The 15,208-nt window shown below is 38.3% G+C and overlaps 2 protein-coding genes across 2 annotated transcripts in view; one reads left to right on the top strand and one right to left on the bottom strand.

The window, feature by feature from the left end:
* The window catches only part of SHROOM4 (shroom family member 4), a 205,591-nt gene that overhangs the window by 68,173 nt on the left and 122,210 nt on the right, over nt 1-15,208 (bottom strand). The gene's annotated exons all lie outside the window — the stretch shown is intronic.
* LOC121168476 (non-histone chromosomal protein HMG-14-like) lies at nt 5,234-5,647 on the top strand. The gene has a single exon (XM_040998645.1). The coding sequence runs from the start codon at nt 5,274-5,276 to the stop codon at nt 5,577-5,579; it is 306 nt and encodes a 101-aa protein (XP_040854579.1). The 5' UTR covers nt 5,234-5,273; the 3' UTR covers nt 5,580-5,647.

Genomic DNA, 15,208 nt, shown 5'->3' with positions numbered 1-15,208 from the left:
AAGACACACAGAGACATACACAAACACTCTGGGGGAAATTTAAGCTTATCAGAAGAAAAATACTAGATTAAAAACTATTTTTCCAGTACCTCTTAATTGCACAGATTTTTAAAACAGAGCACACTCCTAAAGAAACGGGAGGAATAGAGAATACTAATAACAATATTTTCTTACATAGACTGATCCAGTTTCTAATAAAGAAAGAAGATGCCTTCACCCAACAAGTGGCTACTGGATGTCTTAATGTAAGGAAGCAATAAGCATTCGTTCAATTGTAAGTGGGTCCACACCTAAGCTTTAGCCTTCAGCCAGTCCAAGAGCCAATTAACTTAGTTTACTCTTCTGTGGAGACTGGCAGGCATTCCAGGTCAAGGCAAGGCAAAAGCCTGGATAGTTGAAAAAGACTCAATTATCCTCTCAAACCAATTTACAATTTCTTTTACTCCAGCTCTACCGAGGGACAAGGTCATTGCTAAGGATAAAACTCACAGAATGAGGCAAAAGAAAACGCCTAAGAATTCAAAAACTCATATAAGGACTAAGAATTCAAAAACTCATATAAGGACTTCTGAAGAACTTAGATAAAATATTCTATTTACGGCCTCTTGAAAGTAATAACAAGACAGAAATAGGTAGGAAGCAACAACCAAGTTTCAGAGAACAAACTAGATATGAAGTCAAACAGATTGTAAGACAACCTCCCCATTTGTAATACTAGGGTAGATTCATCCGCACCTCACACAAAATGCTGTGATAATTAAATGACATGACGCCCTTGAGAATTAACTCACAAGGCTTCTGACTCACAGTAAAGGTTGGGATCAAGGCACAGAACCAGCATTTACTGAGTGTCTCTTCAATCCAAAAGTAATCATAGTTCTGTATGGGCAACTTCAAACTTGGTGAGGGGGCTGGCATGTTGAACCACAACTCACAATGTCAGCACCCCACTTGGGTGCTGTTTGAAGTTCCAGCTGCTCCATTTCCAATCCAGCTCCCTGCTAATATGCCTGGAGAAGCAGTGAAAAAGCCCCATATGCTTGGGCCCCTGTCACCCATATGGGAGACCAGAAGGAAGTTCCAGACTCCTGGCTCTAGCATGAACCTGAACATTGCACCCATTTGGAGAGTAGATAGACTAAACATTTCTTTTCTTTTCTTTTCTTTTCTTTTCTTTTCTTTTCTTTTCTTTTCTTTTCTTTTCTTTTCTTTTTTCTTTTCCATTCTTTTATTCATTGTCTCTGATTTTCAAATACATAAAATGAATCTTTAAAAAAATTTAGATGGCAAGGTATCTTTGAAGACTTCATATTGGATTCAAGTTTCTCAAGACAACTTAGTTCATTTTACTAGTCTTGACATGTTGAAAACATCAATTAGAACCCCCCAAACTCAGCAACATAGATGCACAGAAAAGACATGGGTTCTGGAATCACACACAGAGAGGAATTTGAGGCCAAGCCCTAATCCTTATTGATTCTGTGGCCTAAAGCAACTCACATGTCCATCGTGAGCCCTGGTTTGCCATCATTATTGTATTCTATTGATTATATAAGGTCTCAGATCAATCACGTTATACAGCTCCTAGGATATTATAGCAACACAGAGCTAGTCTCCCAGTTCCACTGTGACAAAGCAATCTCCCAATGCAAGTATTTACCTGATGAGCAACAGGGAGGGAAAAGAAGTTCTTCTTATGGTGGTGTATTGTGACATGTAAGGGGCTTATACCCATTCTTCTAATTATGTGAAATTCATCATAATACTAATTCTGAACCACATAGAACAGGTCAATCATAATTCTTGTAACTTCCTTATTTATTTTTATTGTTATTATGATTTGCCATGAAACAGTTTTGGAGGTATAGGAAATTCTTAGCACTTCTTAAGTTCCTTCTCCCATTCATCCTTAGATTTTTCCCTACTACATCCCAAGCCTTTCTCAAAATCACAGCAGTACAGAGTAACAAATAATCTCCCTCTTTCTCATACATACACACACACACACACACACACACACACACACACACACACACATACACACACAGACATAAAAAATGAAGACAGTAGGTAGGACCTCGGGAACAAAAAACAAATCCTAATCTCTTGCAAACAAAAGCAACTATAATTTAAAATATATTACTCCCTTAGAAGGGCCATGAGGACTTAAAGAATTTTGTTCTGAAGTACACAGAGGCACAATATCAGGTAAGTAATCTTCACTGTATGTAAATTTAAATCAAATCATTTGAGGGACAGAGGAAGAAAAGGGCAGCTGATTGCATGCTCTTTCCCCAGAGGGGAAAAAAATCTATCACATATTCTGCCTCAAAGATCAGTCAAAGGCATATATTAACTTTGCACTTGATAAAACTGAGGGATATTCTGCACCCTCATCACAAGGGTAAAAGAAAGTATATCTCTGCATTGGGAGCCAGAGACAATCATTTTTAGCTGAATAAGAATGCCAGAATGGCAAACCCATGCTTTCCTTTTGATTAGCTGGAAAGCAATCAATGCACTCTTGCTAGATTGGAGATTTCACTCAAAATGGAAACTGGTCTGTAGTCCAGAAAGCTGGGAGTTCAGAAACAATACCCAGAAGGGATCTTGACACTTGCACTAAGAGCCCCAGTTGGCATGTCCATCAGGACCCAAGTTCAAGACTCCAGGCTTTGAGCAGTTGTTAAGAAATAAGGTCTAGGGCCTGGCATGGTGGCGCAAGTGGTTAAAGGTCCTCGCCTTGCATGCCAGGGATCCCATATGGGAGCCGGTTCTATCCCGGCAGCCCCGCTTCCCTTCCAGCTCCCTGCCTGTGGCCCGGGAAAGCAGTCGAGGACAGCCCAAAGCTTTGGGAACCTGCACCCACGTGGGAGACCCGGAAGAGGCTCCTGGCTTCGGATCGGCATAGTATCGGCCCGTTGCGCTCACTTGGGGAGTAAATCATCGGATGGAAGATCTTCCTCTCTGTCTTTCCTCTCTGTATATCTGCCTTTCCAATAAAAAAATAATAAAAATAAATCTTTAAAAAAAAAGAAATAAGGTCTAGTAATAAATACTCAATATTTTCAGGATTCAAAAATGTCATTCAATAGCTGAAAGAAACACCTTTGATGCTTATGGTTTGCTTCATTAAGCTGTTTTGATAGAGACACTGTATTTGTAATAAAGACACTTATTTAATTTTGAATATAGTAAGGGATAGGCAGATGTTTGCGATTTTTAGGATGGGGCAGTAAAACACCATTGAAACTTCTGGGACAGTGGAGATGAACTTCTTGCTATTTCAACAGCTAGCACAATTAAACTCTTTGGACAGTATATGTGAAACAAAGAAAGATTTTCTTCTGGCATCTTGTGATACTGTTCATTAAGAGAAAATATTTGTGCACACTGATGAAAGATGAGTGTCTTAAATATATAATAAAATCAAAACCTCAAGAGTAAAAAAAAAATACAATTAGAAAAGTCTTAATGAAATGAATGTGCCATCTGTTACATTAAGAAAACAGATGGAGTGGGAGTTTGGTGTAGCAGTTAAGACACCACTTGGGATGTCCTCATGCTGGGTTGGAGTAGCTGGATTCAAGTCTCAGCTCTGCTTCTAACTCCAGCTGTCTGCTAAAATACACCCTCGGAGGCAGCAGGTAATGATCCAAGTGCATATTCCCCCATTACCCACATGGGAGACATGGATAGAGTTGCTGGCTTTGACCTGGCCTAGCTTGGACAAATGCAAAATTCGGGGTGTGAACCAACAGACAGAAAACCTTTACGTGTCGCTCCCTATCTCCCTCTCAAATAAAATAAAGATTTTTAAGAAGAAAGCAGACCAGCTAGGGACCTTGTATTAACAAAAATGACACAGTGGTTAACTCCATGACTTTTCTTTTTGCCTTCCATAGCCCTTATTAGGAGCTGAGAAGCAACAACCTGGAAACACTAGCCAGACAGAATAAACACCAGCAAGAAGCCTGTCTTCACTTTCCAGAGAACTAAGAAAGTGGTGACTAGAAAAGAGATTCTTTTGGACAGTAAGTGCTCTATTTCAGGTTAAAAGCTCTGCCCTATCCCCACCCATACCAAGGAAGGCTGAATGTGGAGCCTAGACTCGAGCCAAGCACTGATATGGTACACCAGATTCCCCCACACCTACTTCAGAAAAAGCCAAATTATAGAAACAAGATTTTCATCCATGCTGGATGGTAGTATGGCTTTCCACTCCTATTCTGTAGTGACCATCTAGCTGTTGAAATGCAGAGCTTGAACTTCCACCACTGCCCAGCAGTAAGGAAGCCTCTCCCCTTCTCTGGGGTGCCAGAGGAAGCACTTGGGAAGCATCAGGAAGGTACAGCATACGCACAGCAAGGACAAGGATGCTCACATTTCAGTTTGGAAGAGAAGCCGAGGAAATTGGACTTCTACCCCCACATGGCAATGAGGCACCAACCCCAATCCCTGACAATGCAGTGTCAGAGGGAACCAGCTAAAACAAAGTGTGAATGTGATTAGAATCTGATAACATAATACCTTTAATGTCTAGATTGTAATAGAAAATCAGCCTTTATACAAAGAACCAGGAAGATCTTAAACTGAAACAAAGATGATCTTCATATACCAATGCTAAGATGACAGAAATGCTGTCATTAGGTGATGAAACCCTCATCATAAAAATGTCTCAATGAGTAATCGCATATATGCATAAAACGTAAAGAAAAATAGTCTCAACAAAGAAACCATGTATCTTGGTAAAAAAAAAAAAAAAAAAAAAAACAAGAAAAAAAGAAAAAAGAACCAGATGGCAATGTTAGGTCTTAAAGCACAATATTTAAAAAAAAAAAAACACCCAAATGATTAGTTACAATGATATGAGGAATAAGAAAAAATGGTACATTTTAATATCTAGTAATATAAATTATACACTACAAACACCAAAAAGAAAATAGACTGAAAAAAAAAAATGAATACTCAAATACCTTTGTGATTCTAAAGAATACGCCTAGCATCAGAGCACTAGAAGGAAAGAAGAAAAAGCATGGAGTTAAGGAAAATAACTTTAATAAAGAATGGCCAAACTGGCCCAGGACTACAGTTTGGAGATATGTGTATGTACACACACACACTCAAATACATATATTTAGTCATATATATATATTCTTAAATATGGGAAAACTAAGATAATTTATGGCTGAAATTCCTACTTTAAAATAATGCCTAAAGGCATAATGCCGCGGCCCGCAGGCACCCCGCCACGCGCGCTTCCCACCGCCAGGATGCCCAAGAGGAAGGTCAGCTCTGCCGAAGGGGCGGCCAAGGAGGAGCCCGAGAGGAGATCGGCCAGGTTGTCGGCTAAACCGGCTCCTGCAAAGGTGGACGCGAAGCCCAAGAAGGCAGCTGGCAAGGAAAAGTCGTCTGACAAGAAGGTGCCGGCCAAGGGCAGGAGAGGGGCAAAGGGCAAGCAGGCCGAGCTGGCCAACCAAGAAACCAAGGAGGACATGCCCGCAGAAAACGGAGACACTAAAAACGAGGAGAGTCCCGCCTCTGATGAAGCCGAGGAGAGGGAAGCCAAGTCCGATTAACGCCACACACCAGGTCTTATCAGTGCTCCCCGTCTCCCTTCTTGTACAATCCAGAGGAAGATTTTTATCAACTATTTTGTAAATGCAAGTTTTTTAGTAGCTCTAGAAACATTTTTAAGAAGGAGGGAAGCCCACCTCATCCCATTTTTTAAGTGTAAATGATTTTTCTTAAGAGGTGAAATCATTGCTGGTTGTTTTATTTTTTGGTCCAACCAGAAAGTAGTGGGGTATTGGATTAGGGGAGGCTCTGCCTGTCGGTGTCCGCTTCACATTCCGTAGGTGGGTGGCTTTTGTATCCTACGACACACTGCACACCTAACGGCAATTCCGAGTCGTAACTGTGCATTGCATCTGTCTTGGAAATTTTCAGTTGCTTCTCCCGTGTTGGTCAGTAGAGCTGTTTCCTACAGTGAACCACTCCTTGTTGCTCTGTCAGAACCGTGCACGCCCTGTTACACCTTTGGCTGTGGGGGTCCAGGGTTCCTAATCGTTAACGTGCTGTGAAAGACTGAAGACTTGCGTGTCGTGTGTGTGATGTTCAGTCGTGAGTGGGTGGGATTTAGTGACAGCAACTGCAGACACTGGTACTTGGTAGCCTCTTGCAGAAGAGCTGCCTTCAAATTCAAAGCTGGAAAGTCACTGGAATAACTTCAAAAATGACAATTCATGGCTTGTTACTCTTGGTACGTATGTTAAGCTTTGTATACAAATCGAAATGTCCGTGTACTGATTCTCGACACCAATAAAATCTTAGTTGTGAAAAAAAAAATAATGCCTAAAGGGAGTTTTCTAAACAGAAAGAAAATGACAAAAGAAGTAATTGTGGAATATCAGGGAGAAAAAAGCAACATATGGGCCCAGCGGCATGGCCTAGTGGCTAAAGTCCTCACCTTGCACTGGGATCCCATACAGCTGCCGGTTTTACTCCCAGCAGCCCCACTTCCCATCCAGCTCCCTGCCTGTGGCCTGGGAAAGCAGTGGAGGACGGCCCCAAGCCTTGGGACTCTGCACCTGTGTGGGATACCCGGAAGAAGTTCCTGGATCCTGGCTTGGGATCAGCAGAATACTAGCTGTTGTGGTCACTTGGGGAGTGAATCATTGGATGGAAGATCCTCCTCTCTGTCTCTCCTCTCTGTATATCTCACTTTCCAATAAAAATAAATCTTTTTTTTTAAAAGAAAAAAGCAACACACACACACAATGATAATGTCTGATGTCTTTCCAAACATATGCAAAAGAAATATTTAGACAATATTGCTGTAAGTGGGGAAATATAAAAGCATATAAAGCAAAAGGCGTTTCCATACTTCACTCTAATTGGTAAAATGACAACATCAATATTTTGTTACATCAGTATGCATTTAATGTAATATCAACAGCAACTGCTATTGATATCCATATCGAGAGATATAAAAGCACTAGAAATAAATCAAATTGAATTCTAATTCATATGTAACGACCTGCAGTAAAGCAGGCAATAAATAACTATAGAGAACAAAGGAAAAAACAAAATAAAATTTAGATCTAAGCCCTAACATATCAATAATCACATTAAATATAAATGATCTAAGTACACCAATTAGAGGATAGAGACCAACAAAGTACAAAAAATCAAACAGATGCACTAACTCGTATTTTGTCAACATAAATTCAGTTCCAGCAAAACAATATAGGCAGGTTGAAAAATAAAAGGCTAGAAAGTATATCATACAAATAATAGAAACAAGGAATACTCATATTAGTAGCAGATAAAGAAAATTACTGAAAAAAAAGAAGGTGTTGTACTATAATAAAAGGGTAATTTCACCAAGAAGATATAACAATCCTAAATACATGTGTATTAGACAACCAAACTCCTAAATATGTGAACAATGCTAGATAGAACTGGAAGGAAAAAGTAGAGGAATTCACAGTTACATAGTACTCAGAGTTCTCAACACACCTTTCTTAACATTTGCTGGAACAAACTGACAGGAAATAAGCAAGGATAAAGAAGAATTCACTACCTTTAACCAACAAGATCTAACTGATATTTAGAGAACATTCTACAAACAATAGAACGCACATTACTTTCAAGTACTTACGATGTGTACACTAAAGTAGACTATAACCTGAGGCACGAAACAAACCTCAATAATCTTAAAAGAATTTAAATCCCATACCAGAAAGACTTTACAGAGTTTTTAAAATGCTCAATACATTTGGAAAACTTCAAGCAAGACTGACAAAAGAAAATGAGAAAAAGTATAACGAAGCAAGGATTAGACCCTGAAGGTAAAAAAAGACAATATTATGAACAATTTTGTACACATAAATGTGGCGATTTGGATGAAGGCAACTACTTCCTTGAAAAATACAAATCACTAAAATTCACCTAATATGAAATAGATCATTTGAGTAGTCCTATAATCAAGGACATTAATTCATAAATTAAAATCTTTCATAAAAGAAATCCCCAAGCTCATATTACTTTCTTTGCAGAATTCTATTAAAGAATAACTTAATTTTGTCAAAGATCTAATTATATACTTGAAAGTCAGAGTTAGAGAGAGAGAGGTCTTCCATTCACTGTTTTACTCCCCAAGTGGCCAAAACAGCAAAACTGAAGACAGGGGCTGGAAACCTCCTCTTGGTCTCCCACATCATTTTTGGTCATACTCCACTGCTTTTCCCAGGCCACTAGCAAAGAGCTGGATTGGAAGTGGAATAACCAGAACGTAAACTGATACCCATATGGAATGCTAATGGTGAAGGCGATGGCTTTCCCACTACGCCACAATGCTGGCCTCAAGACTAAGATTGGCAGAAAGAATGAGCACCAATTTTAAAAATTAGAATACAGGATTGTGTAATAACAAAAAGAAGTACGTAGTATGACCAGGTGAAGCTTATTCTTGTCATGCAAAGCTGGTTCAACTTTCAGAAACAAATTCATATACTATATCAATGGGCTAAGAAAAAAAAAAGTAACGTGATTATATCATTTGATGCACAAAAACCGTGACAAAATCCAGTATCTATTCGTGACAACTTATAGTGAACACAAACTTCATCACTTGATAAAGATCATCTATAGATGCTATAATCAATATCATACTTAATAATGAAAGATTGAGCCTTACTTCTAAAATCAAAAAACAATTTTCACTCTTCCCATTCTTATTCAACATAGTGCTGGAATTTATAGCCAGCACAATATAAAGAAAAGCAATAGAAGACATTGAAATTAGAGAGGAACAACAACAACTACAAAAACCTGTCCCTAATTGCAGACAACATACCTGAACAATAAGTTAAATCTAAAACAAACAAAACAGTAAAATGTGAACAAAAGAAATGCCTAGAATTAAGTACAGCAAGAATGAATCACATAAAATCAACACACAAGACTATCATATTTCTATGCACTAACAACAGACATGTGAAAGCAAATTTTAAAACAATATAGAAATGTTGTATAGGATACACATGCTAAATAATATGCATTCCTGATACAAACTTAAAGAGGCTCTAAATAAATAGTACCACACATCAACAATGAATCAGAAAATTAAATGTAATACAGATGTCAATTCTCTCCAAATTTTTCTACGTATTTAATGCAATGTCTATCAAAATGTCATCACTGTGCTAATGAACAGTTCTGGAAGGCAATCAGCTAAAAGAATTATGAGAAAGAATAAAGTCGGAAGAATCAGTCTATTCAACTGCAAGACATATATAACTACATTAGTCAAGACTGTTAGGTATTTGTATAAAGTTAGATGCATAACCCAATGGAGAGGAATTGAAAATTCATAAATAGCTGCTCATCCAAAATCTTCTGACAAAGTTGCAAGAGCAATTCAGTGGAAGAAAGGTAACTTTTTCAATAGATGATGCTGGAAGAGTTGACTCACCATAAGCCTAGAGTTGAACTTTGAGCTATCACTTCTATTGTACACAAAAGTTCAAAATAGATCATGAGCTTAATACAAATGTAAAATTATAAATGGTTAGGAAAATTAGGAGAAAATATTTGGGATCTGTAACTTTGCAAACAGTTTATCTAGATTCAACATCCTGTCATCCATCAATGCAAAGAAATCAGTATATGAGACTTCAATTAAATTATTCATTTTGTTATTGCTAACACAGAGTATTACATACTAGATGTTGGGGCCTTAAAGATGATGAAAATATACTATGTTACAGGAGCTCACAGTTAGGGAAAAGAGATAGTAACAGATATCTCAGTTATGATGATGTTGGGTACACAAAACGAACCATTAGCTCTCCTGTGGGTATAAGGACTGGCTTATAATACATAATTGAGGCTGTTAACAATGGGAAGTGACTTAACGGTTAAGAAACAGGTGGAAGACTGCTCCAAGCAGAGAAGACAGTAAAGGATCATGACAGGACACTGAACTCAGAGAATGGTTAAGATGTTTAAAGAAGTTTAAAGCTTGAGATTTGAATAGAGACATATTTGAAGTAGAACCAGCAGGATCTGATAATGGACTTGATAAAGATTAAGTGAGTAACTGGGAGAAGGGGAGATCAAGAAGTTTCTCAAAGTCACAGAGCCACTAAATGTGATCAAAAAGAGAAAAGGATGGGGGACTGATTTTGGAGGGTGGGGAATATCAAGACAGCTGTTTGTGCTGTTTGAGGTGCCTGTGGTCCCAAGGAAAAGCATCCTATCAAAGGCTGGAAATATGAGGTTAGCATGTACATGTGAGAGGCATCAGTATTCGGGTGGCTGAAGTCATGGAAGTAAATTATGTTGCACACTGAAGGAACAGACAGAGAAGCTTGGGTATATGTGTAGGCGTGAGGGACAGGGAGAGCAAAGCCCACCGCTCATTTTTGACTGCTTGCCATTCCGTTTTCATAAAAGTAGTTGAGATTCTCCTCCATGTGTTAACATTTAGAGAACTCTGGCTTGAATAAGACAAAGAGATGAAAGGGCTGTAGTTCATCCATTTCTCAGCCATTGCTGCCAATTTCCTTCTCTCTTTTTTTTCAGCAAAGCATCTCATGAGAGGGAACAATCTGCTGAGGTCAGTAAAGAAAATTCAGTAGGTTTCTTTGGTGAATTATCACCAACCTTGGAAAGTGACTTGCAAATTCTCTAGAAGACCTAGCTGGAATCGTTTTTGTCACAAATGATGATGTTTTTTCATGTGCTGTCCTTAATGGGGGGAAAATATGGACACTGCTGTATGTACCACTGAATTACGTTCTCTGGTATGGACAGCATGGGAAAATAGGTTTAAAAAAACTAAGTGGCTGATAGGAGGCCTTGGCATTGACTGGGAAGAGGAGTACACAAAGAAGAACTCAGAACGCAATCATTGTTGTTCTAGAATAGCAGTTACTTTTTTTCCTACAGAATCTCAGTGCATGAAAGCAGTTATTAAATCACTTCTTCATGTCTTATAAAACAAATACATAAAAGAATCCAACACACAGTCTATTTATTTTGCAACAAAATACCCATGGACATAAAATTTGTTGTGAAATGAGTTAGATTAGCATTTTTATTTTGTTTTTGTTAAAGTATCCAAGGCAAGCGGCTATTTCTGAAAATTTTGTCTTCTCTGGGTCGAAGGATGTTATTTTACAAAGCCTTCACTTGAATGACTTTTCTATCCACTAATCATTTTATAGTACTTCCTTGATTGCTCCCCAAATTCTCTGTACACATCTTTAGCTGTTATGATAAGACCACTTGTTCTCTTTGATCAAAAATGTTGTTTAAATATTGTTCAAAACATTCTGTTCCTGTGCAGAGACACGAGACCTTAAAAAAATTTTTCAGCGGAAAAAAAAAGTGTCAGGAACTGTTGTTAAAGGAAGTGAGCTGTGCTGGGATATTAATTAAGTCCAGTTATTGTATCCAAATTAAACTTGTGACTCTTAAGTCAGGTTTAAAAAAACAACCAAGTGGAAGGAAGAAATCTAAAAAGAATAAAATGTCTCCTGTTTAAGCAAAGAAAGAAAGGGGATTTTTGTACACTCAGTAGTATCCCGTCCTTAATAAAACTATTTTCTTTATAAGTACTGTCTCGTGTAGAAGTACAAAAAGTGGGGAAGGAAGTCCGACAGCAAGGAGGTAAAGCAGGTAATCTGGCATTTTCTACTGTTTAGTGCTAATAGCCAAGGCTAGAGAAACAGTTTATCTGTAGACAGCATAATGTGGATAATATTAATCACTGAGAAAGACAAATTCAGATGTTTGGATTATGGAGCAAGTCACAAGGATAAAAACACAACTGCCATCAGAAAAATTTTATTTGATTTCAATCAAGATTTGGAATGAGTTGATAAGAGCAAAGTAAATGGCAGTGCCTTCACTGCTAATTTTTTTTTTTAAATTGTACTGAAACTACAACTGTTGTTTAATGTTAATTTAAGCTGTTTTCATATCAATTTTTTTTTAAAGAACGGCATAATCTTCTCTCTTCCAAATGCAATAAAACATAAAGCTCGACCTGTCTGAAAAGACTGAGTCTGAAAAAAACCACAGCTAAAATTCTTATGACAGTAAATTCCAAGTATCTTATCTTCTGTGCTTTGATTTCATTCTCAGAAGAAACCATTGAAAAGAAAATGAGAAGATTGACTCAGAGATATTAAGGAACATGTCCAGCCTATATCCTATCAGTCCACTCTTTCGTGGATAAATATTATTAGGTGTTCTGCCCAAAAACGTCATTCATTCATTTGTTTGTTTATCAATGACCTATTCATCAAATACTATCTTACAGACTTTGGAGCCATGATCAATGGTGGACAATATAAGGTCCTAATTTGATAGAATTTTACCCACCTCTGATTAATTCTCTGGGTTTAGCAAGGCTGAGTCCTTTTCTTCCAACCCACTGGTTTCCCACCCTACATTTTGTTCATTTGTTTCATCAATGAACTTTCTTATTGTTTCATGCCTGTGGTCAACTCAAGTATGAATCACTCAACACAGGGCAAACAAAATGATCAAACTATCTTTTCTCTGACACAATCAACCAAATTAGTGTGGGAAAAAGCTATTAGGTCACATCCAGTCCATCCCTCTGGGAACAGAGCAGTACCACTCCTTGTATTATGCTACATTATGTCTCAATGACATTGTCCTGACTAACTGTAAATAAGTCTGGATGACTCAGAGGCAGGGTTTCCACTTTTTCCTCTCAAAGGAGAGACCACAATCTAGTAATTTTCAGTGTCAAGATGGTTTCTCTGATAGTTTAAACAGCACTTGTCTTGATTTCATCTAATTATGCTCTTATCCATCCTGATCCTAGTCTGTGCAATTCTTATTTTGTCATTGTACTCACACTCTTCAAATCTAGATATATATGTCTATGACACCTAATTCTCAACCATCCATGCCTAATGCATAGGCTATACTCAGCACCGGAAATTGCAACTCAACCAGAAATTCTAGTCACTTCCTACCTATACAGAAAATACCAACTAACTTCTTGCATTTCTGAGTAAGACCTCCTAGGTCTCCACCTATACACTAAAATGTGGGGTGGATGTCCAGAGACCACGGATTGTTTTTCCATTACCTCCCGTCACCTCCAGTCATACCACTCTACGGTACAGAAGCACTTCTATAGCAACGTTTACCAATAACATGTTTTGAGAAGATTCACCTTCTTAAAAGAAAAACTTAGAAGATTTTGTTGAATATCTGGGTACAAAATTCATTCACTGATAGTCATACTCAACGTTTGTTGAAAAACAAAGTCACAGCCTGTATAAGTCATATGAATCTATATGAATCTAGTGTGTTCCTCCCCTACAAGGAATTTAAACTGTAATGACAGGGATAAAAGGTCTATCTCCTGAACTTAGCCACTGGCTCTCTTTTTCTAAAGTCCTCACCTACCTTGTCCTTTTAGTTTATCTTCATCTGTTCTATCTCTAAATAATAGGATATCACAGGACTCAGTCCAAGGGTCTTGCCTTTTGGTTATCTACACTGAGCCCACTCATGAACTGATCAAGGCTTTTAAATAATCTATTTTTAAAAACATATTTAGTTATTTTTTATTGGGAAGGCAGATTTACAGATAGAAGCAGAGACAGAGATCAAGATCTTCCATCTGCTGGTTCACATCCAAATGGCCACAACACTGGGAGCTGAGCTGATCCAAAACCAGGAGCCAGAAGGTTTTTCTGGATCTCCCATGTGGGTGCAGGGTCCCAAGGTTTTGGGTCAGTCCCTATAGCTTTCCCAGGCCACAAACAGGGATCTGGATCAGAACTGGACTACTCAGGTCATGAACAAGCATCTATATGGAATGCCAGTGCTTGCGCACAGAGGATTAGCCAGCTAAGCCATCATTCTTGCCCCCTGAACAAGTCTTAAAACTTAAATTATTGGAAGGTAATTCCAAAATGTATATATTTAACTTTGATCTATTTCCTGAACTCTGGACTCCACAATCTAATTTCTTAATTAACTTTAGCATGTAGCTGCCAATAGGTATCTCAAACTAAACGTGTATAAAATCAAGCCACTTGCTTCTTATTTCTTCCCACCTTAGTAACTGGTAATATCATTCAGTTATTAAGAACCCAAACCAAGGAGCCTCTTCTTCCTTGCCTATCTTCTCTTCAACAAAACCCTGCCCACCTCACAGGTGATGCATCAGAAAGTACTTCAAAACAAATCTAAAGCCAACTACATTTTTGCCATCTCCATCACTAAAATTCCAGTCCAATTGATCACTGTACGCTGCCTGCATTAGTGCAACTAACTCCTAACAAGTTTCCTCTCTACCCCCTACAGTCTGCTTCCCACATATCAGTCAGTGCTACTGACTCCAAGTTCAAATTCATTCATACTGTTGTCCTACTTAGTTTAGTTTCCTTCTGCAATCGCACTACAGTTGAACTCCCTGCCTGAGCTCACAATGCCCTGTGTAAATGTACCCTCCTACCACGCAAGTTCATTTCCCTTCATTCCCTTTTGCTTACTAAATTCCAGTTGCAATAGGTTTCCTTCTGATCTTCATGTCTTTCTCATATGTTTTCTGTTCCCACTTAAAGGACTTCATACTTGATATCCTTCTGCCTAGACTGCTCTTCTCCGATACTTACACAACTGCCTCTTTTTTCTCATTTCATTCTTGGTTCCAATATATTCAGAAACGCGAGAAGTTCAAGAGAATTGAACTAGCTAAAGCTTCCTCTATACTACTACGCCCATGTTATTCAAATTGAGTCATTTTCTATGCCCTTACGCTGCTTTGTTTTTCCCTATAGCATTGCTACTGATACTGCACAGCACATTTGCTTACTGTGATCATTGTCTGCAGCTCCCATCCTCACTAGAATATCAGTTCCATAAGGAAAAAGACTTTTGCTCACTGCTACACACAATAGTGCCTGGCACAAATTATGGTCCTAGTAAATATTTGTCAGATGAATGAAAGTTTCCTCTTCGTGTATTTAGCTGGCAAACGTCAGAAGCTAAGAAGTGACATGGAGGGATTCTTCCCTAGAGTCTTTCAAGACAGAAGTTGGCCCTGCTAATACCTTGATCTGAATCTTCTGGCCTCCTTAATTTTTAGAGAACTTATCTCGCTCCAAACCCAGCTTGTGGTACTTCATGATGGCAGCACTATGAT

The sequence above is a fragment of the Ochotona curzoniae genome, unplaced genomic scaffold (assembly GCF_017591425.1).
Source record: "Ochotona curzoniae isolate NIBS_2020 unplaced genomic scaffold, NIBS_Ocur_1.0 contig_1274, whole genome shotgun sequence".
In the NCBI taxonomy this organism is placed as follows: domain Eukaryota; kingdom Metazoa; phylum Chordata; class Mammalia; order Lagomorpha; family Ochotonidae; genus Ochotona; species Ochotona curzoniae.
This window is presented reverse-complemented; position numbering and strand designations above follow the sequence as displayed.